We start from the raw sequence: 22,954 nt of genomic DNA on the forward strand, positions 1-22,954 counted from the left end.
TAATAAACAGATTGAATGCAGTATTTCTCTGCATTTTGTAATAAATTGCTACATAATGCAACATATTATTCCATTTTCATTAAAAAAATGTGCTCATAACTACCGCATTACGTAAGAGTTTCTGACTAAATAGGGCAGATTTCTAACATTTCTTACCACAGCCTCGTAATTTCATACAGTACATTTTCAGCGAATACAAATACAACAAATATTTAAAGTAGTGTTACATCACGTGGATTTAAATGCAGATAATCATCAGTAGCAACACGAATTTCAGAGTAAATCCGCTCATAATTGGGAATAAGGAGAAGTGCAGCCCAAAAATGGGTCAGGTGCCCTAAGCAGAGATTTGGGTGACTGTTCATATTGTGTGTTGAAAGCACATGCTTTATGGAATCGGCGACTTCACAGCCAAAAAATTAGGATACTGTAAAATCCCCGCATGATTTAATTATGATCCTGTTGTATTTTACTGAGTTTTATTTGTCTAAGTAAACTTTATTTTATAGACGGAGGCCTTGCAATATTACCAATATTAATATGTAAAATGTATAATTAAATAAGCACTTTACAATGTTCTTTGCTGTTGAAACAATGCCTCTTTAGACATAATCGTGCAGTAAACTTAAACTTTTGACTTAAAAAAAGTAAAACTACCTCAATAACACAATGTTGAAATACTTCATGCACCTAAAAGACATACTATATAATATTTGTTTTTACATTGTTTCAACTAAAAAAGTGTTCTCTCATACGTAACAATGAATTGTGTAATAAATTGTCAAAATATAATACAATCCGCTTCATTATTCCGGCTAAAAACCTCTGCATTATGTAAAATCTGCTGCACTTTGTAACTAACAGCTTGAATACAGAATTTCTCTGCATTTTGTAATAAATTACTCAATAATGCAACATATTATTTCTATTTCATTTTTAAAAAGTGCTAATAACCATTGCATTATATAAGAGTTTCTGACCAAATAGGGCAGATTATCACATAATGCGGATGTTATTAGGGCCCCATAATGCACTTACATACCACGAAAGCTCAAAATCGGCGGAAAATCTTCATGTGCATTCTTAAAGACATTCTATGATAATTATTTTGCATTACCATTACAACCAAAAAAGATTTTGTATACAACACACTTTCAAACATGGTTATTTAAGTAAACTTGATGTATTTATACAAAAATGTATTTAGTTCATAAAGTAAGAAAGAAAAATATGAAAATAATGATTTGTGTGGATCAAAAACAAGATATAGAATAAATATATTGAATATTAAACTATAAAACTAAAGGTATTTCAAAGATATAACCTCTCAGCATCTCAGCCATGTATGAAATACCATGGGAAATTAAGGCGGGTCATTTTTGACCCATGTTGTGCATTTGGAGGGGAGAGAAACAAAAAATTATTTTTCCTCAGATGTAGAAGAGAGAAATGCACCAGTTATATTCATCCACTTATTTTATTTATATTTGAATCCCTGAGCACAGCTTCACATTTGCAGGTAAAGTTTTTTTTCTATCGATATATTCACACTTGAGCGCGACCCGTGATCCAAGCAAAAAAAAAAGCGGAATTGTAGATTTCTTATGTGATCATGTGGCGCTTTCTCTACTGTATGATTAAACTTTAAATCCGCCCTGAGACGTGCTTTTTAACTGTAAATACACAAACCACAATCAGGTCAGGTGCCCCCTAACCCTTACTGGAGGAGGGTCTTCATGCAGTAAAGGAGGCGTTCTTTCTGCTATCACACAGAGGGGTTTAAAAGGCCTGTTTTCTGATGCCTGGTGCTCACAAAAGGGATATTTCGTGAAGAAGAGTTGCACTGACAATGCAGACGTCGGTCGTGCTGTTTGTGTTGCTGGCTGTGGCTTCACAGACTACTGCGAGTAAGTACAGAATAAATTATTATTATTTTTTTAACTGAATTTTCAATATAGGTCAAATTTTTAAACAAAACAAATGAAAAACATAATAACTCAAAGGACTGAAAATGTATTAAAAAATAACTCATTAAAAATAATCCATTCTCTTCCAAAATGAGTTGTAAAGATGGAAAATCAAAAGCTCAAGTCCTTCCGACAGTGGTTTAGGAAATATTTAGATCCTTTACTGAAAGTTAAAGTTGCAATAATGAAAATAACAATTTTAAAACACTCCATCACAAGTAAAAGTACTCATAACATCAGGTAACTCGCTAAAATGAGTGTTATGGAATTTATATTTGACATTAGAGGATTATAATAACTGATGCATTCATCTCTAAGTAGCATTTTAGTTTATTAGTTGGTTAAGATGGAGCAAAACTTGAACTATTTCAGTTTGGTAGTTTGATCTATAACAATGCATCCTATTCAATAAGATGGTCATGTTTTCTATCTAAAATCTTTATTTAAATAAACAGTACAGTATTGTACAATATTTATATTACTGGTGCAAATATACTCAATTTCTTATCAAAACTGCTTTACAAAACTCAAACAGACAACAAACAGCACTGCTTATTACATGATGTAATGTAATTCTCAATAAATCGTTCAAACAGTGTTTAGTATTTGAATCTGTAGCTTTGTCAGTTAATGTTTGGTTTCAGTGAGGTGACCATTATGCTTCCATAAAGCAGTAATAATACTTATAATATGAATGATGGATTTGTTCCGATACTACATATAAAATATCAGAGTGTCTAGTTCAAGATTCAGTTTCTATTTTTTTTCCCATGACCTCTTTACTCGACCAAGCGTGAACAATAACTGACACATGTGACCTTTTGTAAAGCAGAGAACGTACAGACCATTTCTACTAAGCCTTTTATTTTTCTCTCCAAATGCATTGATCACATGTCTCTGTGTCGGAGTACATGGGCACAGCAGGTTATTGGTTGTTGTTGTGATAATTCCTGCTCTCCATACTGGCCATGAATATTTGAAAATTTGACCCTAAAAAAACACTTCTTAAGTTGATTTTGAGTGCACAGTTCGTGATAGGGAGCACAATCCACAGTCATCTTTCTGTGTTAAATGTATTTATAAAAAAAAGTTGCAAATTGTTTGGTATATTAAGTACAAAACATCCTATTTACTCTCAGGTGAAGAAGGTATTTCTACACAGAGTTAAAACTGTGGATTTTGTTCTTGCAGATGCTTCAATATGAAGAAAATTAATTACTACAACAACCATTTAATGTTTCAATGTAAATGTGGTTAAATGTGAGATATACTGTATGTTAAGAATAACCCATGCCTTAAAAATCTGGGGAATATGTACAGATAAAAACAACAAAATGACAGAGAAAGACTTTCACAATGAGTAATTTCTTGCAGCTGCTCATGCAAATTTTTACTGGAGTTATATACATTTTCATTTTATCATTAACCTTTGGCGATTATATGATACGATATGTTGAAATTGCACCAAGAGAAGTGAAAAAGGAAATAAAACAGTCTGATTTCAAAAGTCTTATACCTAGCTCTGTGATCTGTTCTTAAATGTAATCCTAAATTCAGCCCTGTGTTGTGGTGGAGACGTTAATCTGTTAAAAAAAAAATCCAGCACTTACTCAGCTGAGCATCACATGAGAGGGATCAGAGCAACAGGAGTATTGTATTGGCAAAAGAAAAGACCTCGTATGGACATTGGTGGTGGGCACTTTCTTTAACATTCAGCTAGTTATGACATACAAATACATGTTAAAATGTCAAATCAACTAATAAATCTTTAATTAAAGTGTAGAATCACTATGTAGCATTGTCCCAATGCACTTTACAAATAACATACAAAGGACAAAGCAAACATCAAGCAAGTAATTAAAGATAAGGTTATTTTTTTTAAAGCCATATTCAAAACATCAATATTAAGAGTTGTGTTAAAAATAAGGTTAAGTAAGCAAATAAAATAAAGAAAATACAGGAAAAGTTTGGAAATTATTAGAAAACTTTTGGGAAATTTCTGACCCCTAAACAGCATTTACATTCTTTTCAATTTTGTAACATAATTTATTTTGGATATTTCAGAGCCCAGAAACAGGTTCACCCGCTACCCATCATGGAACAATAAGATGTACCCAATCTGGAAAGATGGAGACGCCAGATACAAGGAGTCCTGGAAAGGTACATATGTCAAAATGTTGTTTGAATTTCAAATGATTTCCTGACATTTTACTATTATCTATTTCTAAGTATTTTTAGGGCATTTTGTTAGATAGTAACAGTGAAGAGGTGTCAGGATTGAAATGACATGTTTGTCATTACATGGTCTGAATTGAAATTTCTAAATTATGCATTTTATTCAAGGGACTTTAAACATATTTGAAAGACAATATGACAATTTAATGCACAATCTCTTTATCTAGGTGGAAGAGTGACTTTCAATGTGGGGAATGATTCACCAACTCTGACCGGAGCCAAAGTTACATTTACCATCGACCTGGAATACCCTCACAACCAGAAAGTGCAGCAGAACGGAGACGTTGTTTGGGCGGAAGACTGTATAGTCAATGGTAACACATGAATGCACACGACAATACACAATGGTGAAGCCTAAACACACAGCCTGCATGAAACACCATCTACTGTACTGTATATTTAATTGTTTTAATACATTTTTATTATGTTTTTATGAACTGTATTTTAGTGTAGCTTTTGCACACTCAAGTCTTGTTTAAATGTCTTTGTTGCAGGAACAAAGTACCGTGAGTCTGAGCCAGTTTATCCGACTCCAAACGCAGACTGGGAGGGTGTATTCCCTGATGGGACCCCCTTTAAGAAGGACAAGAGGCCGGCCTACGTGTTTGTGTGGAAGACCTGGGGTGAGTGGAGTTCAAAGGACTCTAAACTGGGTGTTTTCTTGGAGGGTCAAATAGTCTCACTGAAACCTGACCCAGGATGGATTATGTCTGGGCCTTGTCATATGATGGGATTATGTCACTTCATTTGCTCTACAGCTTCAAAGAAATCTTACAATCCATACATGCCAGTGTCCAGGGGCCAAAGCAGTTTGTAAATGCTGCCATGCTGATAAATACATAGAGAGTTTGGTGGAGCTGATAAAAAGTTACTACGCACTATAGCTTTAAATTAATATACAATTTCTTATTTGTATTCTATATATTGTATACTGATATGGACCTGCGTGCCTGACATAAAGTTAGATTTAATCCATGACTTTCACTTTTGAGATTCGGACGTTGCATGTCTTCTGACATGAAGCTATAATATATATATTTTTTTTAATGTCCTTTTAAGGAGTGAAGAGGTTGACAGAATAGAATGCAAGCTGTTTATTCTTTATCCACCTATTTTTTGCATTTAAATCTTATTACATTTGATCTTTTTAAGAAAGTCAGCTCTGACCCTGAACACATCATACACAAAGTTCTCTATTTTAACTTAATATTATGAAATGAATTAAAGCTGGGGTGGAGAATTTGGGGAGAAAATAGCAGTTTGGATAGAGATTTGAATCCAAATACCTGAACCGCTCCACTTGTTCTCTTTGGTCCAACAACATTGGTGCTAAAGTGAATGGACAGTCCCAACAGCCAATAAGAACAGAGAATCGGATTTTTTCTTTTCTTTTTTTTATAATCGGAGCCTCGCTCTGATTGGTCAAAGTGTACTGCTCATGTTAATTTTGACCAATCAGAAATCACATACCTCAGCTTTAAATTTAAATAAGGAATAGATATTTTTTTGTGAAGAGGCAGTGAAGTGTACAATATATGAACTCACCGTTGTCTGGATACCTGTGTTGACAGGTCAGTACTGGCAGGTGGCAGACGACTCCTCCTCCACCCTCACCATCGGGACAGACGACATCCCACTGGGCTCCTACACCATGGACATTGTGATCTACCACTACAGGAGCAAGGAGAAGTTCATTCCTCTGGGATACGCCTCCACCCAGTTCTCCATCACCGGTGGGTTAGGGACTGTAAAAAAATAAAAAAAAATTACAATTACATATCTAACTTGGTAAAAGTTCAAATGTTCAATCAAATGTTAAAAATAATTTATTTGGGGTAGAAAACTATAAAACCCTCTCCTCCATATACCTCAATATTGTAAAACTAGGCCTACTTAAACCAATTCAAAGCAAATACGACGTTATATACATTTCATGTATATTATTAATTATATTGATATTTTCCATTTAATTCAATTGTCCCCTGTGTGCTTCAATCAGAGGAGGAATACTTTTTATTGTACTAAGTTAAGTTAAGTTATTTGTATTAGTCAATTTCCACAAGGCACATTGAAATTTGTCTTTTCGCATATCCCCTCTCAAGTTACCACACTTTGAAGGGGGTCAGAGCGCAGGTTAGCTATAGTACAACACCCCTTGAGCAATTCGGTGTTAAGTGCCTTGCTTAAGGACAGAGATGGTGGGCACCGTATGTAATACCAGCCACCACTAGTTTTACAAATAACACCCTCCTGTCCGGTGCAGGGGATCAAACCAGCGACCTCATGCTTACTTGTCGGCCCCTCTGCCTCTCTAGGCCATCCTACCACCCCTACTATGAGCTATACACATTTGTTGAAGCCATTATTTGTTGTTTCCCTCAGATCAAATCCCCTTCGCCGTCTCCCTGAACCAAGTGAACGACATCGTGGCCGGTGACATGCGTTTCATCCAGAACAGAGCGATCGCCTTCAGCATCGCCCTCCATGACCCCAGCCAGTATCTTAGCAACGCAGACATCACCTTCAACTGGGACTTTGGGGACGAGAGTGGAGCCCTCATATCCAGAGAGCTGACCGTCACTCACACCTACATCAGCGCCGGCTCATTCAAGCCTCAGGTGGTCATCCAGGCCGTCATCCCAGACAAGGCCTGCGACCCGCCAGTTGACAAACCAACCAAGGGTCCGCATACTGACGCAGACACCACAGGTCAGGAACACATGCTGTAGTTATAACGCTTAATACTCAGCCAGTTACAGAATAATCAGTATCATCCATGTTTAGACTGAAATTAACTGGCCCCAGACTTGAGCCTTGCAGAACACCTACTGATATTTCAACAAAGTCTGATGAAATAACCAATAGTCAAACACGGCTGTCTATCCAAGATAACTCAGGGATATTTTCGTCTTTCCTTGTGTGTAGCGAAAGCTCCTGCACTGGCGTCTGCTCTCCCTTTGCTGGTTTCCACCAAGGCAAATGGCCTGAATGTCAACGTGGTTCCTTCGGACACAGAGGAGGACAACATCGAAGATGAGGCCTCCACTGCCTCCACTCCTCAGCCATCTCAGGAAACACCAGCAGTGGCCAAGACTCCCTCCCCAGTCACCAACAACATGCTCGCTCACAGTGGGCTTGCAGCAGGTAAGCTCATTTTGAAAAGTTGCTTTTGCATCATTTAGGCAAAATTTGACCCAAAGATCATGAAATAGTGAGTGTACCAACAGTAAGGTGTCCTGGTACATAATAATAATAATACTACTTTAAGTAAATCTAAAAAGAAACAAGTTGAAGATTTTGATGCATTCTTACTTTATCTTATCTAATTTTTACTGTGATTTGGGTGACATATTTCCCCAAGGAAAGGTTGCTGTCAAATCTGACTTTGTTTAAAGGGCAACAAGGTGTAGTTGTGGGTGGCGAGGCAGAAGCTGTGAGTTGAGTTGGTGAGGGATTTATGGCCAATGACAATAAAGTCTGACAGGTCAACTGATCTCACAGATTAGTTGGAGGAAGTTGGCTTTCCTAAAATGTAAAGGTCATGTAAATCTTTAAAAAAAAACATTGCCACTGTTTGATACGAGCAGAGGAAGTGCACTGCCACTGTGCTCCATCGTTTGAATGCTGATTTGCATGCTGAGGGCAGGCTGATCATTTTATTTTTCTGTGGCCTATATGTAATCAAGGATCTATAAAAAAACATGATGGTAACGTGATGTTTCTGGATTAATATTCGTACTGCATTAAATAAATATGTTTGGTTTCAATGAGGTAAAAAGTACAATATTAACTATAGGTATAGTACCTATAGAACCATTTGTACCTAAATACAGGACTAAAGCCATTCATTGTAACCAAAATTAGTTCAATAAAAGGACTTGCTTTCAGTAAATACCTGATGCTGTATTGCAACACCTCTTTTTTTCTAAATCAAACCACTGTACCAGGCAGAACATTCATATTAAAAGGACACTGTTTAAGTAGTGATGTGTTAGCTTGTTTCCATGCTTGTATTAAAACTCCCTGCTGCTGTTTGTTCTCACCAGGTGCAAAGCGAAGAGTGACACTGTCAGGCCGGGCGGTTGTGTCTGTACTTAGTAAGAGAGAAGCTGGTAACAAACCCTCTGGTGACGACTGTGTGATATATCGTTATGGCTCCTTCTGCACCGGCATTGAAGTGGTTGGTGAGTTACCTTTCATCCCGTTCATCAGGATGTAAAATTATATTATATTATATAACATTAGATAGATAATTGTCAGTGAACTTACCTTCTTGTCTTTGTGTTTCAGAGGGCATTGAGAAAGTGGAGATCGTACAATTGGGCAACGCTATAATTGCAACACCTAAAATGGACAAAAATGTTTTGGATATCACTGTTACCTGTCAGGGAAGGTGAATTCTCCTGCAATATTTTCAAACCATCCCACATTTGTTTCCCTCTTTAAAAGTATTTCGTTGTTTATTTGGACTCACTGGACCATGTTTTTTGTCCAGCCTTCCAAAAGAGGTGTGCAGCGTGATTCTGGATGCAGAGTGCTTGAGGCCGATACACACAGAGTGCAACATGGTGGAGCCCTCCAAAGAGTGTCAGCTGGTGTTGCGTCACTTCTTCAATGACTCTGGTGTCTACTGCATCAACGTGTCCATGGCCAATGATGTCAGTTTAGCTGCCACCAGTGCCAAATTCAACGTTGAAATGGGTATGCAACATAACCATTGATAGTCTATTAGTTTGATTGGTTCATACAACAACAGTTCAGTACTAGTATGTATCTTCAGTTTCCTGCTCACTGACAGTGTGATCTTTGCTTTAGGTTCCGGCCTGCCCTCTGGTTCTATCGCCATGTTGCTGGGTGTCGTGGCCCTCGTTCTGGCAGTAGGAGTAGTGGCATATTCCTACAAGTAAGAACTGACTTTCAATGTTCTACCAATAATATACAATATGATTTATTTACTTGAATGGATATGTTTGTTGATTTGATTCAAATGCCATTACAAGCCAAACCAACAATTCATTGTTTGAACTTTTACAGGAAATATTTCTTGTGTAGCCAAAACACGATAAAGCTATGAACTTTAAAGTGGCTTAAAATGAACTTGCATCTATTAAAATGGAAATCTGTATTTAATGACATATTTTAAAAGTCTTCTGTAGGAATTAATGAAATTTTGCCTGAGAGCCACATTGAGCAACACAGAGTTGGTTTTGGTCTTTTCATGTGTTAATAAGAACACCAGCAAAAGCACAATTTTAACAACATGTCTGGATTTTGTGCTTTATTCAACAGGCGCTTTAAGTCCTACCGTCCTCTCAAGGAAGACCTGATTGTGTCTTCAGACACTCAGTCCGACCAAGCTCACAGCCGCTCCGGAGCCTCCATGTTCTGGGGTTTCCTGAACAGACGAGGAGCTGTGGACAACTGCCCTCTGCTGCAGGACAGGCCGGTGTGAACCATTGCCAGCCACACACAACCAAATACAAAACCAAGCCACTTATGTTTTGCAAGTTAAGGTACCTGGGATGTCTTTTTATACATTTTTTCTACGTTTTCTAAATGCAAAATCCACTAGTGTGTAATATTTGGGTTTTAAATCAAACATTCCATGGAATCATACCTAAGACATGCTGAGATCTTTTGTACCTACCCGAAGCAATTTTGGTTGTAGAAGTGTATGTTTAATTTGGACAAAACTGACTCTGAATGTTTTTTCCAATAAACTTTGCTTCAAATAGTTGTGTCGTCCTGTACATTTATTTCTAAAGAAGCCACACACACCAAATAAAATTATGCTGGACTCCCATACCTAACTGTAGGACAATTAATGGAACTTCCCCGTGGTTATAAGGAAAGATGTAAATGGGTTACATGTGATAACATTTTGTAGTTAGACTCACTCAATGTATATTTAGATTGAAAAAATAAAAAGACAAACTAATTCACGTCACAGGAATTTTATTTAGAACAGGCCAAACTTGACATTTCCAGAGGTTTTATTCTGAACAGCCAAACTAGTAATTGATGGACAAACATTTCTCTTTGGAATGCATTCGAGAACACATTGCAATCAATTATTATCTGTTAACCAAATGCCTTAATGCCTCTTTTTAATATTCTTCTCCCTCCTCCTCTCCCTCACCCTCAATGGAGTCGACTCCAACCTCCTCATAATCTTTCTCCAGAGCTGCCATGTCCTCTCTGGCCTCAGAGAACTCTCCCTCCTCCATACCCTCTCCTACGTACCAGTGAACGAAGGCACGCTTAGCGTACATCAGGTCAAACTTGTGGTCGAGCCGAGCCCAGGCCTCTGCAATAGCAGTGGTGTTGCTCAGCATGCACACAGCCCTCTGGACCTTGGCCAGGTCTCCACCAGGAACTACAGTGGGTGGCTGGTAGTTGATGCCGACCTTGAAACCAGTGGGGCACCAGTCCACAAACTGGATGGAGCGCTTGGTCTTGATGGTGGCGATGGCTGCATTAACATCTTTGGGCACCACATCACCACGGAACAGCAGGCAACATGCCATATATTTGCCGTGGCGAGGGTCACATTTGACCAACTGATTGGCTGGCTCAAAGCAGGCATTGGTGATTTCTGAAACTGTTAACTGCTCATGGTAAGCCTTCTCAGCAGAGATGACTGGGGCATAGGTGGCCAGAGGGAAGTGGATACGGGGATATGGCACCAAGTTGGTCTGGAACTCTGTCAGATCAACATTGAGAGCACCATCGAAACGAAGGGAGGCGGTAATGGAGGACACAATCTGACTGATCAACCTATTCAGGTTGGTGTAGGTAGGACGCTCGATATCAAGGTTTCTACGGCAGATATCATAGATGGCCTCGTTATCTACCATGAAGGCACAGTCAGAGTGCTCCAGGGTGGTGTGGGTGGTCAGGATGGAGTTGTAGGGTTCCACCACAGCAGTGGACACCTGGGGAGCTGGGTAGATGGAGAACTCAAGCTTGGACTTCTTGCCGTAGTCGACGGACAGACGCTCCATCAGCAGGGAGGTGAAACCAGAACCGGTGCCACCGCCGAAACTGTGGAAAACCAGGAAGCCCTGAAGGCCAGTGCACTGGTCAGCCTGAAGACAGAGAAGGAGAGACAGTGGTTACATGTATCAGATACATAAAATAATGCGATATCATTTGATCTCTCCTAATGTCAAGCTACCCACCAGTTTGCGTATCCTATCGAGCACCAGGTCAATGATCTCTTTGCCGATGGTGTAGTGTCCACGTGCATAGTTGTTGGCAGCATCCTCCTTACCGGTGATCAGCTGCTCAGGGTGGAACAGCTGGCGGTAGGTCCCAGTGCGCACCTCACCTGAAAAGATAAATTCAAATCACAAATTACCTGAGGTCTTCAATTCATGAAATTAAACTGTAACAACAGCATCAATATTTAAATTTAGGTTTACCGATGACAGTGGGCTCAAGGTCCACAAAAACAGCCCTGGGGACATGCTTCCCGGCTCCAGTCTCACTGAAGAAGGTGTTGAAGGAATCATCTCCTCCTCCAATGGTCTTGTCACTGGGCATCTGTCCGTCCGGCTGGATCCCATGTTCCAGACAGTAAAGCTCCCAGCAGGCATTGCCAATCTGGACACCGGCCTGACCAACGTGGATGGAGATACACTCACGCTGTTGAGAGAAAAAACAGGGAGCTTATTCACCTTTGTTCATGTAGATTTGATTTCACATTCATTTACATTCTGACATTGCTGGCTTCTACCACAATAAGTGCAGAGTCAATGCATCTTGTAATAGGTACCGTTCAGTTGCTCCCTCTATCTGACATTTACAGGCAGTGCAGCAGGAGGCACTTCCCTGCACCACAATCGGCAGGGGACAAAAATGTTGGACAGCAGCCCCCACTGAGGCACAACACTGCTCTCGTCTTTCTCCCGGTCTTTTTTGTCCTCTCCGCTCTTCATTCTACATTCTACCTCTTTTGCAAGCATAAGCACGAATGCAAATTCACAAGCGTGTGCACATCCTCATCCTGGAAAATTCCACTTGCTCTGGTGCCTGGAGGATGCATAATCACAGCAGAGGCCTGAGGAAAAAACAAAACAGGCCTAACCCCCTCCCCCCTCCGCCATAGTTACAAAATGTCTTATTTTATATTATAGAAATCTGCACGTATCCAAATTAAATGATAGGGATGAAATCAATTAAGAGATGGCTATTTATATTTATTTCCATATTTCAAACAGGAGCTTTGGTTCACATTCATTTATGTTTCTTTTAAATCATGGATAAAATTAAATATATAGAAACAAATATATGTGCTGCATCCTGTATCCTATAAATTAAAAATTATAGCTGCAATCTCTTTCCATCCCCACCCTACCTGACCCTCCCTGCCTTACATAAGGGTAGAGCATATGGTAGGTGTCCGATTTGAGCACATTGACACATTCAATTGAACTTAAATTTCTAAATATAGAGACAAATAATGCTGTTAATAACGCTGCTTTCTAAATAATAGCAGATAAATAGATACATGGCCCCGGTTGTCTGGTAGGCTACTAACGCCAGTCTTTGCATTGTACTCATCGCTACACACAATGACAATAACACCGTGCCATTGGTGCAGAACAATCTGTTCATTGGCTGCATTATAACAATATCTCTACTCCCATCTCTGAATATAACCACAGGCAATATCACAGTAAGATCACGGCTTTAACTTACGTATTTGTATTAGACCAGAGAGGGTTATCCATCGATAGACACCCCTTGACGACGTCGCGTAACAACCGAGTCGTCGGATGCTGTTTAACCTCACACTTCCACCTCACAACCTCACACTGTCAGATGAGACGAAAATTCACTTACCATGTTTTCGTTTTAAGGTTCGGAGAGGAAGAAGAGAGGGAGAAAATATGTAAAAAGAGGCGTTTAAAAACGGGGGGTTTGCGTCGCGAGGTGTACCCAACGGGGTCTATGCAACAACTGCTGAATAGGAGGGCGGCGCTATCAGCTTTATACAGGCCGTGCAGTGGATTTGCTTTTGTGCACTGACGAGGAAAAAAAAGGTTATCGCTAGGCCTACTCTGTGTTTTGCGTTCTATTTAGAAAAAAAAGTATTCCATTGAACCTGTTTTTTAAAGGCGTAAAATAAATTACTTAATGGATGGAATGGATTGTATTCTTGATGACATTAAGAATATTAATTTTATGTGATGAGACTTGTTTGCAAATTGTTCCATATTGATTTTTTTTTTAATAAAGGACGAAACAAATGTATTATGCTTGCAGAAGAATGAGCTAACGCTGCATGCATCTTTTATTTAGTGTGTAAGGCAAGGCAAGGCAAGGCAAGGCAAGGCAAGGCAAGTTTATTTATATAGCACAATTCAGACACAAGGCCACTCAAAGTGCTTTACAGGGGCAAGATTAGAATACATAAAACACATTATAAAATGTAATAAACTGTAAACCATATATGTCTGGGTATATGAGCCAATTCTGAATACAAATCTATAGCTTTTCTTTACAAACACCTGGTGCACCACAAATGATGCAAAATTGCTGATGGCTTCTGCTGCATAAGATGCTTCCACCTCACTGGAGCAGATCAGCTGGGTGTCCATGTTGCTGCTGAGAGCCTATCCACCCGGCGTGCCATCTCTCCATCGCTCCTCCCTCTTTGTCCTATATTCTCTGCAATGATGTCATTGAATGGGCCGATCACGTGGCTGCCTGCCTGCTTGTCTCTTAGTGCCTCTGCTGTTCAACTGGACTCAGATTAGGGTGTTTCCTCTGGTTTTGCCTTGTTTTGAAGAACTGAAATAGCCTAAATAGCTGTGTATTTGACATAATTATTGTGCTAAAATACTACACAAGAACTTTGGCGATTGAGGTCCTGAGCCAAATCCCTTACAACATTAAATCCCTGACCTTTGAGCTGTCTTGAATCCTGCAGGGAATGACAGCCATCTTAAAGCAGACTTGCACATTGTTCTTCTAACATAATCCATACTTTCCACGTCTACTGCAAGCCCGGAAAAAAAAAATCCTCACTGGCACAGCTTCCCAAAGCCTTTGTTTTAGGTAGAAACACTAAAAATCTAAATGTTTTCATAATTTATTCACCAGGGAAGTGAGGATGCATGATTTATAACCAGCTTGTTGTGGGTGTTATACTCAATACAAACTGCAGGGGACGAAAGAGAAAGACAGGAAGGAACCGTGGCAACCAGCCAGGATTTCTTGAGAGAATATTCTCCATTCCCCATCACTCCTCCTCCTCCTCCCTAACAGCTGAAGCAGAGAGGGTGGGAGCAGCTGCACTCAAAGAGGAGAGAGGGCGGATGGGAATGCTGGAGAGATGGGAGTGGTCCTTCATGGCATTAAAGGGGACTGAGAGGCGAGAGAATATGATACCCAACAAAACGACAACGCATGTTTTCTGTCTGTCACTGCAGGGTTCCCATTGTGATTGTTTTGATGCAGGTGCAGTCAGATAAATGCTGAAAGGTTGTGGTACCCTTGATGTTTTTTTTAATGGTGTAGGGTTGCAAGGTGTTTGCTCTTTAAATAAAAGAGAAACACAATAGCTTTAATGTCATGTCATGATCTCTGATTTTGGCAAATTTTATGCATGCAGATGAACTTTTGAACTTTCATTCAAAATAATTTTAGCTACTCAGACTTTGGACCATTTCCGATGATTGTACTTTTGTAAAAAAAAAAAAAAATGCAATGGCTCCAACTATTGGACAGGAAGATGCAATATGCCGTTGTCGGTGTGACGTGGTCCAAAATCATCCATCAAAAAGGGGCTAAATTTAGCTGATTTCACTGTGTTTCTGGCAGCATAATCAAACACTGGGTTTTAAAAGCAGCCCCACATTCAAAGGGGTTATATTTCTGCCTCAGGGGCAACTGTTTCCTTTGTTGTTAGCAACCAAGCTGCTTTACTGTGTTAGTCTTCTGGGCTGTTCTTCAGATTCACTGAAGAAGAATTTATGATCTTTTTCACGGAAAGATCAATGTCTAAGATGGACAGAGCTACTACAAACACCCAGTTACTCTGGACAAGCTTGATCTTGGGATGTGGACCAAAACTGCTTTGATGAATTGTGCAAACAAAAGAGGAGGACTAACATGATGCATGCACATGCCGCAGTGGCCACACCCAATCATCCTCATGACATTTTCTATATTTTTGTCATCCGTTTTACAAAAGGAGGACACAAGCACGTGAAGGCGAGAGCAAGTGCCTTTCCGTGCAGACACAGGACATCAGGGTGACAGATTTTGGAAAAGACGTAGCTGAGGCTCCTAAAATTCCCCCATGGGGGGCAGCTTCACTGCAGCCTGTTAAAGCGGCCATTTAAGCCGTGTCACGTGACTACCAGATAAAGGCGGTCTATGTGGATTCTAGGCTGTATCCAGGCAACTCGGTTATTCAGTTCCTAGCAACGGTTAAATCTTGGGAGGAAGGATGGGGGATGGGCGTCTGTGGCTCTGTAGCCTCCACATCCCTCATCCATGGCTGGCTAGCTGACCTCTTTTATCCCAGACAGATCGTGTGATGAAATCTTTATATATAAAAAAAATCAATTAAACGTTATTTTTCTAATTGAATATGAGTTTTTATAATAATGATTTAAAAAAAGGTATAGCAAAAATTTAAAAAATCATTGTATTTTTGTACTTAGCCTCACCTGCAGTTATTTATTATATTTTTTTCTTTTGCGAAGTATTGTGTAGATGCAGAAACATATATTTTGTATTTCATTCTTGTGGCTCTTTTCATTGAGATGAACTTTGTCTGGGTAATACTGTATTTATAGGTCTACTTTATTAGAGGGGTTTGATAAAATAGGTTTATTTTTGCAGTTTACAAACAAACTAATTTACACACTATCTTATAATTTGACACCTTATAGGCTTCCCACCTAGCTGTGGCCGAGGTTTTGGATGTGTTAATCTCAAAATAAATATAAATGTGTTCTCCCAGAAAATGCAAAAACTTTGAGCTCTGCATCCATTTATTTTGAACTCTGAAAAAAATATCTAGTCTTGAATAGTAGTAGAATAAACGTAGTTCTTCAATAAATAATGATTTTTTTTCCTTTACTTTTTTGGGTGCCATATGTTGACAAAATTGGGTTTTGATATATTGTTGTACAGTTTTGTCAGGATTATAATACCTGAGTCGTTCTGCTACTTGTGTCTGGGTGTCGTTCAATGAATTGTGAAAAGTATTTGGACCCCTCAGGTAAAACAGAAAAGCAGGTGTACCTTTTGTATTTATTCTGCATTCTTATTAAGTGGAATTACTCTGTCACTTTCCTGAATCTACAAACAGGTTTAAATTCCTAAGGTGCATTTTTGTGGACAATAACGTCTACAGTCTTTGACATATGTCTTCAGGTTGACACGACCAGCCAGGTACAATATGATAAATGGAGACTTAAAAATGTGCTTTATAGTCAAATTGAAGACTTCTATACATTGTCAAAATTTTTATATGGTTTTCTGTTTGGATTATTTCGTTTTGAATGTAGAAGTGTGTAAATTGTTTGGTGTACGGATTGGAACACTGGGCCTTTCAACAACATTTTCCTCACAATAGTACGCTCCATCCTTGCAGCACAACAACGAGAGTATGTCAGGGAACAGGGTGGGGTCTGGGGGGCGGGCTCTAAAGCAAGTGGAACGCTCGTCCAATAGAAAGCCATGGAAAGCTTGAACACATCAGACTGACAGGGAGTTGACCAATAGTGACACGGCAAGCACCGGCCCCAGTGCCGCACATGAATATATACTGCAGTCCATCCTCATTTTCGCCATTATTTCTTACATCGACCCCCTAACTGTCGAATTGTAAGACTTTCTGTCAAGGAGCTTCTGCCATCCTCCTATCTACTTCACTACAAAATGGTAAGAACTTTAAAATAATAAATTGCTTTATTTGAATTTAAAAAATCTTAGTTCTACTGTTTAGGGGTGTGACTCGTTCGTATTATTCGTAAAGGACGGAAAAATAACGGAAAATAGAGAATGAGACCCTGCTAAAACATACCGCACAAGTAGTTCTTAAATAGCCCACTATTTTTTTTTAAACCTGATGTTTGGTGTAGGGAAATGTTGTGGTGCGTCAGGAATAGCTAGAAGAGTGAACAAAGGAGGTTTGATTGTCCCGACTGCAGAGTGGACAGAATGACATGTCATCTCCGCATATAGCGCTGTGCTGTAACGATATGCCTATTAATTCAAAGAACCGGCAGAAGGGAGGATGCGCATTAGCGGTAGGCCTACTCGTCTGCAAACGTCCCACACCCATTCAAATCCTATCCGTGGGTGGAATAAGGGTTGAATAAGTGCACCGTTAGCCCAACACAGTAATTAAAAATGCATTCTAGTAATGGACATAGCTGAGATGTTCGCTGACAGCTACTGTCGCCACGTCACCTGATTCAAGAACCGGCCGTACAATTTTCATTCGAATTCTATCACACTTCAGCCGCTGTCAAAGTGAAGGGCTTGTCGCATAGCAACTGAGTTCCGGACAGAATGTTCCTGAGAAAAATTGAGAGTAGACGGGCCAGAAAGCCAGGCAGCCACTGATTGGTTGTTACGTTAGTTATTAAGATCTCTATTGCCAATAAAACTGAAACTGAAGATGTTAAATTGGTACTCAATTGGTAGCAATAACTGTAGGCCTATGTGTAGTCTTTTTTCTGAATTATGTTAGGCCTATATTTATAAATGAAGACATTGTAAGTTCATTAACTAAATTTAAATAAGATTATTAAATATGTTTTAATTGTTGAATTTATTTCCCCCAGTGTGACCAGTGTGCAATCTAAATAAATCTATAAAATCAAATATCTCTCTTTGTTTTTGCTTCCTTCCAGCGTGAGTGTATCTCCATCCATGTTGGTCAGGCCGGTGTCCAGATGGGCAATGCCTGCTGGGAGCTTTACTGTCTGGAACATGGGATCCAGCCGGACGGACAGATGCCCAGTGACAAGACCATTGGAGGAGGAGATGATTCCTTTAACACCTTCTTCAGTGAGACTGGAGCCGGGAAGCACGTCCCCAGGGCTGTTTTTGTGGACCTGGAGCCCACTGTCATCGGTAATTAGCCAAAAGTCACTGCTAGCTTAAAGTTAAATATCTAAAAACTGTAAACAACAACTGATTCAATTTGTTTATCATTATGTTTCTTCAGATGAGGTGCGCACTGGGACCTACCGTCAGCTGTTCCACCCCGAGCAGCTGATCACTGGTAAGGAGGATGCTGCCAACAACTACGCCCGAGGACACTACACCATCGGCAAAGAGATCATCGACATGGTGCTGGACAGGATCCGCAAACTGGTGGGTTACTTGATATTAGGTGGGCTCAAATTAGATGACGTTACTGTATCTCATATGTGACCACTGTCTCTCCTTCTCTGTCTTCAGGCTGACCAGTGCACTGGCCTTCAGGGCTTCCTGGTTTTCCACAGTTTCGGTGGTGGCACCGGTTCTGGTTTCACCTCCCTGCTGATGGAGCGTCTGTCCGTCGACTACGGCAAGAAGTCCAAGCTTGAGTTCTCAGTCTACCCAGCTCCCCAGGTGTCCACCGCTGTGGTGGAGCCCTACAACTCCATCCTTACCACCCACACCACCCTGGAGCACTCTGACTGTGCCTTCATGGTAGATAATGAAGCTATCTATGATATCTGCCGTAGAAACCTTGATATCGAGCGTCCCAGTTACACCAATCTAAACAGGCTAATTGGTCAGATTGTGTCCTCCATTACCGCCTCCCTTCGTTTCGATGGTGCCCTCAATGTTGATCTGACAGAGTTCCAGACCAACTTGGTGCCATATCCCCGTATCCACTTCCCTCTGGCCACATATGCCCCTGTCATCTCTGCTGAGAGGGCTTACCATGAGCAGCTCTCAGTTTCAGAAATCACCAATGCCTGCTTTGAGCCAGCCAATCAGATGGTGAAATGTGACCCTCGCCACGGCAAATACATGGCTTGTTGCCTCTTGTATCGTGGTGATGTGGTGCCTAAAGATGTTAATGCAGCCATTGCCCACATCAAGACCAAGCGCTCCATCCAGTTTGTGGACTGGTGCCCAACTGGTTTCAAGGTCGGCATCAACTACCAGCCACCCACTGTAGTTCCTGGTGGAGACCTGGCCAAGGTCCAGAGGGCTGTGTGCATGCTGAGCAACACCACTGCTATTGCAGAGGCCTGGGCTCGGCTCGACCACAAGTTCGACCTGATGTACGCTAAGCGTGCCTTCGTTCACTGGTACGTAGGAGAGGGTATGGAGGAGGGAGAGTTCTCTGAGGCCAGAGAGGACATGGCAGCTCTGGAGAAAGATTATGAGGAGGTTGGAGTCGACTCCGTTGATGGTGAGGGAGAGGAGGAGGGAGAGGAATATTAAAATTGAAATAAAGGCATTAAAAGGGATAAAATTTATTCTGAAATACATTCCAAAATTAAATGTTTGTCCAAAATTGAAAATATCAAGGTGGATGTTTTCCCTGTGATATGACGGACCAGGAAGGATCTAACCAAATTTGTTCTTAAAGGCATTTCATAAAGCAATGTTTGTCTTTCAAATGTGAGAGCAAAATAAATTTCCTGAAACATGTGCAGTTGTCTGTGTTGTTAATATAACTTTTCTTTTTTTTCTGACTGGGATTGATAAATCTTTCAGGACCCAAATCCTGAACCCTGCGCCATTTTATGTAATCAGATAAGGAAGTTGTTGCACATCAATAAACATGCATAACATGTCAAATTCTACAGGAGACACACAGTGTATGCTGTATCAGGGATACTGGATGAGATAAAACCATTAACCTCTAAATAAAATGTCTAATCTTAGAAAAAATTAACATTAAAATTAGGTTCTCAATAGGAGCTCCAGCGCACACCACTCAAGGTTTTTGCCAACCTCACTATAGTTTAAATTCATACTCTGAATTAAAATAAGTTTATATCAGATTATAAATTATTAAAAATTAACCTTAATTACCGGCTCAAACTATGCATACATTATAAATGTATTTATTTCAAATAGTTTTATGAAGTTTTCAGGAGAATACTGCAACGAAACAATCACAGATAACTAACATAAAAATGAAGGTGGCAGATGAGTTCTGTGTCCAGTATACAGTCAGCAAGAAGGGGTGAAGAAAAAATTGAGAATGGGAGAGAGGGTAGGATAAGTGATGAGGAGGGCCACTAGTCATGGGTCTTGGTATCAAATTTGTTTGCATAATAATAATAATAATAATAATAATAATAATAATAATAATAATAATAATAATAGTCTAGGAAAGGGTAACAGGTTTTTAAAAAATAATTTCAATGAGCCCTGAACTGTGCATCTGATTTTTTTTCTAGTTTGAGGACTGACATTACCTCGCGAACCCAGCACGAATGTGAGGGAGGGGTTGGTAATTTCCAGCTAAGTTGAATGAGTCTGCATGCTAGTAATGTTAATGTTGAGAATGCAGTGTGAAAGTTTGCATACCATGTTTACTCATTTTCCAACACAGTTTTTGCCACTTTTCAACTTTATTGAAAGGATACCTGGCCAGAAAACTAGCATTAAAAGTTGCAATGAAAAAACAATAAAAAATCCACCAAATAAAACTGAAAATATGTAATAGTACAAGCATGGGGTTTAAAAAGGTATAACAGGCACAATTAAGAATTGTGAAATTCAATTGAGTTTATAATTGTTTCTGCCAGAGATTTGAGATGAATGAGTGTAATGTCTCTTTGCAGATTATTCCAAGTGGCTGGGACATACACACATGAATTTTGAACTAGATGAGACATTACAGCATCAAATCCAGCTAAATGTAGTCTATGCATCCTGTTCCCAGCTCTCTACGGACAATAAATACAATAGACTGCACAGCTCTGCACCAAATCACCAAATGAGGTTTTCTGGTTCGGAGTTGCAGTCCTTCTTACTTGCAGTGTCATGGTTGTTCTGGTTCTGGGTGTGAAACAGTTACTGCAGCAAACAGTAGGAGGGGGTGTTTCTAAACTGCGCACTTCAGCCATTCTCATCTAGTGGCAGAGTGTGGCGCATAAGAAGATCTGCCACTGACCACAGCACACCACAGACAGAACACTCCTCGGGCTTTTCTCATTACATTGAATAATATCGACGAGCCATCATGGTGAGTAACATTTTAATTTGTTTATTTCTTAGAAAATTCCCTTCTGTTTACTGTAGTGAATTATGGCTGTACATCGTATAGCTGTAAATGTGCCTACTGTTAAATAAATAAAATGTGGATTTTCACAGCACATTTGTTCAACTCGGACTTTAATCCTTTTCACACATAACTCAAATCAGATTAGTCTGACCAGAACCTTCCCCCATAACATTGATACTAGATTGTCAAACTGATTTAATTCCCCTTTCTGTCGTTGTTAGATACATTTAATTCAGTGTGCCTTGTTCAAAATAGGATTTTATGTTCAATTATTATAAATCACACCGACTGGCTTTAGACCGAGCCTAGCTAAATATCTCTATTTAAACTTTTAAAACCCATTTATAATTTCGTAGAAGAATTCTATTCCCTATGAGAATTGGGCTTTTTAAAGAGACAACACATTGCAACAAGTCTGACCTAGATAATCCCCTTCCCACAGTAATCCTGTACGCGGTAGGCACGGAATTATGTCACAGCAGCAGACAATGAATGAGTTTGGGTAAAATAAATGATAAGACTGAACTTCAGTCAGACAGAAAGTACAATGTGTGGTAGTAAAGGCTTTTCATTAATATAGAGAGTATATGATGCACTTGAATTGTGTGGTTCATTTAGGCTATTTGACAATTCAAACCAATTGTATTCATAGTGCCCAATACAACGAATAAGACATTTGCCTAAGGACGAGGCTCTGTAACTGCTTTTGGGAGAATAAGACATTACATATATTAAATATCTTAAATGTTATTTAGAAGATTCCCTTTAATGCACAGTGTCTTCCCTAGGTTGATCTTCAGGAGTAATATACCTACTGAAACTGCCAGAAAAGGCCTAGATCAGGGATACAATGTTATTCACACATTAGCCAACAACCTGCACAGAACTGTACCTCCTTCAGTCAGTTTGTTTTCTTTGTGTTTTATATTGCCTAAGATCTAATCTAAATAGCGTTTGGGCATCTGCATTGCAGAGGACAACTGGACAAAATTGGACCAAATCCTGCTTTGCCCTTACCCCACAAGCCATAGTTTCAGAGGGTGAAGCCTATGCAAATCAACTATTGTTAAAGCCTCCGGAAACCTGGTCTGAAATAGTAAAAAAAAAAATCAATAGATAATATCAAAGAAGGGTGTCTCAATAAGCTCATACAAAAAAAGTCTGATTAAAAATAAATGTTCAGAAATATTATAAAACTCAGTGAAATAAATGTTTTTTTTACAGTCTAGACCGTTTGACAGGACTGTTTGCCGGACGTGGCCGTATCAAACCGTCTCCATGGAAACAGTCATTGAAATTATAGAAAGTGTGTGCAGAAACTGCTGTGATTGGTTCAAATATACATATTGTGTAATACGAACCAGAGCATAGCCCACCGAATCTAAACCAAATTTCTGTAAAGTTTATCAAACTGAAATGACATTATCTTAATATTGATAATATTGCCTAACTCTTTTTAGATGATTACTATCATGCAACTAACTCCCTGAATTACATAGTTAGAAGGATTTTGTGGATTTGGGTTTACAGGGGCGTT

General features: G+C 39.5%; 3 protein-coding genes across 3 annotated transcripts; 2 read left to right on the plus strand and 1 right to left on the minus strand.

The window, feature by feature from the left end:
- Nucleotides 1–1,849: 1,849 nt before the first annotated feature.
- Nucleotides 1,850–9,654, plus strand: pmelb (premelanosome protein b; the record flags this gene model as incomplete). Its single annotated transcript, XM_080031318.1, has 12 exons — nucleotides 1,850–1,907; nucleotides 4,032–4,127; nucleotides 4,370–4,516; nucleotides 4,697–4,825; nucleotides 5,774–5,935; nucleotides 6,585–6,911; nucleotides 7,128–7,346; nucleotides 8,249–8,386; nucleotides 8,493–8,595; nucleotides 8,698–8,903; nucleotides 9,018–9,105; nucleotides 9,492–9,654. The coding sequence occupies 12 exons, from the start codon at nucleotides 1,850–1,852 to the stop codon at nucleotides 9,652–9,654; spliced, it is 1,836 nt and encodes a 611-aa protein (XP_079887444.1).
- Nucleotides 9,655–10,168: 514 nt separating this feature from the next.
- Nucleotides 10,169–13,160, minus strand: tuba1c (tubulin, alpha 1c). Its single transcript, XM_080031315.1, has 4 exons — nucleotides 13,050–13,160; nucleotides 11,627–11,849; nucleotides 11,384–11,532; nucleotides 10,169–11,290 (listed from the first exon to the last, which is right to left on the minus strand). Exons 1-4 carry the CDS (start codon nucleotides 13,050–13,052, stop codon nucleotides 10,310–10,312), a joined length of 1,356 nt encoding a protein of 451 aa, XP_079887441.1. The 5' UTR covers nucleotides 13,053–13,160; the 3' UTR covers nucleotides 10,169–10,309.
- Nucleotides 13,161–17,042: 3,882 nt separating this feature from the next.
- On the plus strand, nucleotides 17,043–19,829 carry LOC307253343 (tubulin alpha chain-like). Its single transcript, XM_080031335.1, has 4 exons — nucleotides 17,043–17,108; nucleotides 18,086–18,308; nucleotides 18,403–18,551; nucleotides 18,639–19,829. The coding sequence occupies exons 1-4, from the start codon at nucleotides 17,106–17,108 to the stop codon at nucleotides 19,617–19,619; spliced, it is 1,356 nt and encodes a 451-aa protein (XP_079887461.1). The 5' UTR covers nucleotides 17,043–17,105; the 3' UTR covers nucleotides 19,620–19,829.
- The last annotated feature ends 3,125 nt before the right edge of the window (nucleotides 19,830–22,954 follow it).

Source organism: Ammodytes marinus (genome assembly GCF_949987685.1).
Source record: "Ammodytes marinus genome assembly, chromosome: 7".
In the NCBI taxonomy this organism is placed as follows: domain Eukaryota; kingdom Metazoa; phylum Chordata; class Actinopteri; order Uranoscopiformes; family Ammodytidae; genus Ammodytes; species Ammodytes marinus.

What these genes read in the sequence shown, in the direction of transcription:
- LOC307253343 (XM_080031335.1), top strand. An exon ending in CCTGGAGCCCACTGTCATCG is followed by an intron (nt 18,309 to 18,402) that starts GTAATTAGCCAA and finishes ATGTTTCTTCAG; the next exon opens with ATGAGGTGCGCACTGGGACC. An exon ending in TGGACAGGATCCGCAAACTG is followed by an intron (nt 18,552 to 18,638) that starts GTGGGTTACTTG and finishes CTCTGTCTTCAG; the next exon opens with GCTGACCAGTGCACTGGCCT.
- tuba1c (XM_080031315.1), bottom strand. An exon ending in CCTTGAGCCCACTGTCATCG is followed by an intron (nt 11,533 to 11,626) that starts GTAAACCTAAAT and finishes TTATCTTTTCAG; the next exon opens with GTGAGGTGCGCACTGGGACC. An exon ending in TCGATAGGATACGCAAACTG is followed by an intron (nt 11,291 to 11,383) that starts GTGGGTAGCTTG and finishes CTCTGTCTTCAG; the next exon opens with GCTGACCAGTGCACTGGCCT.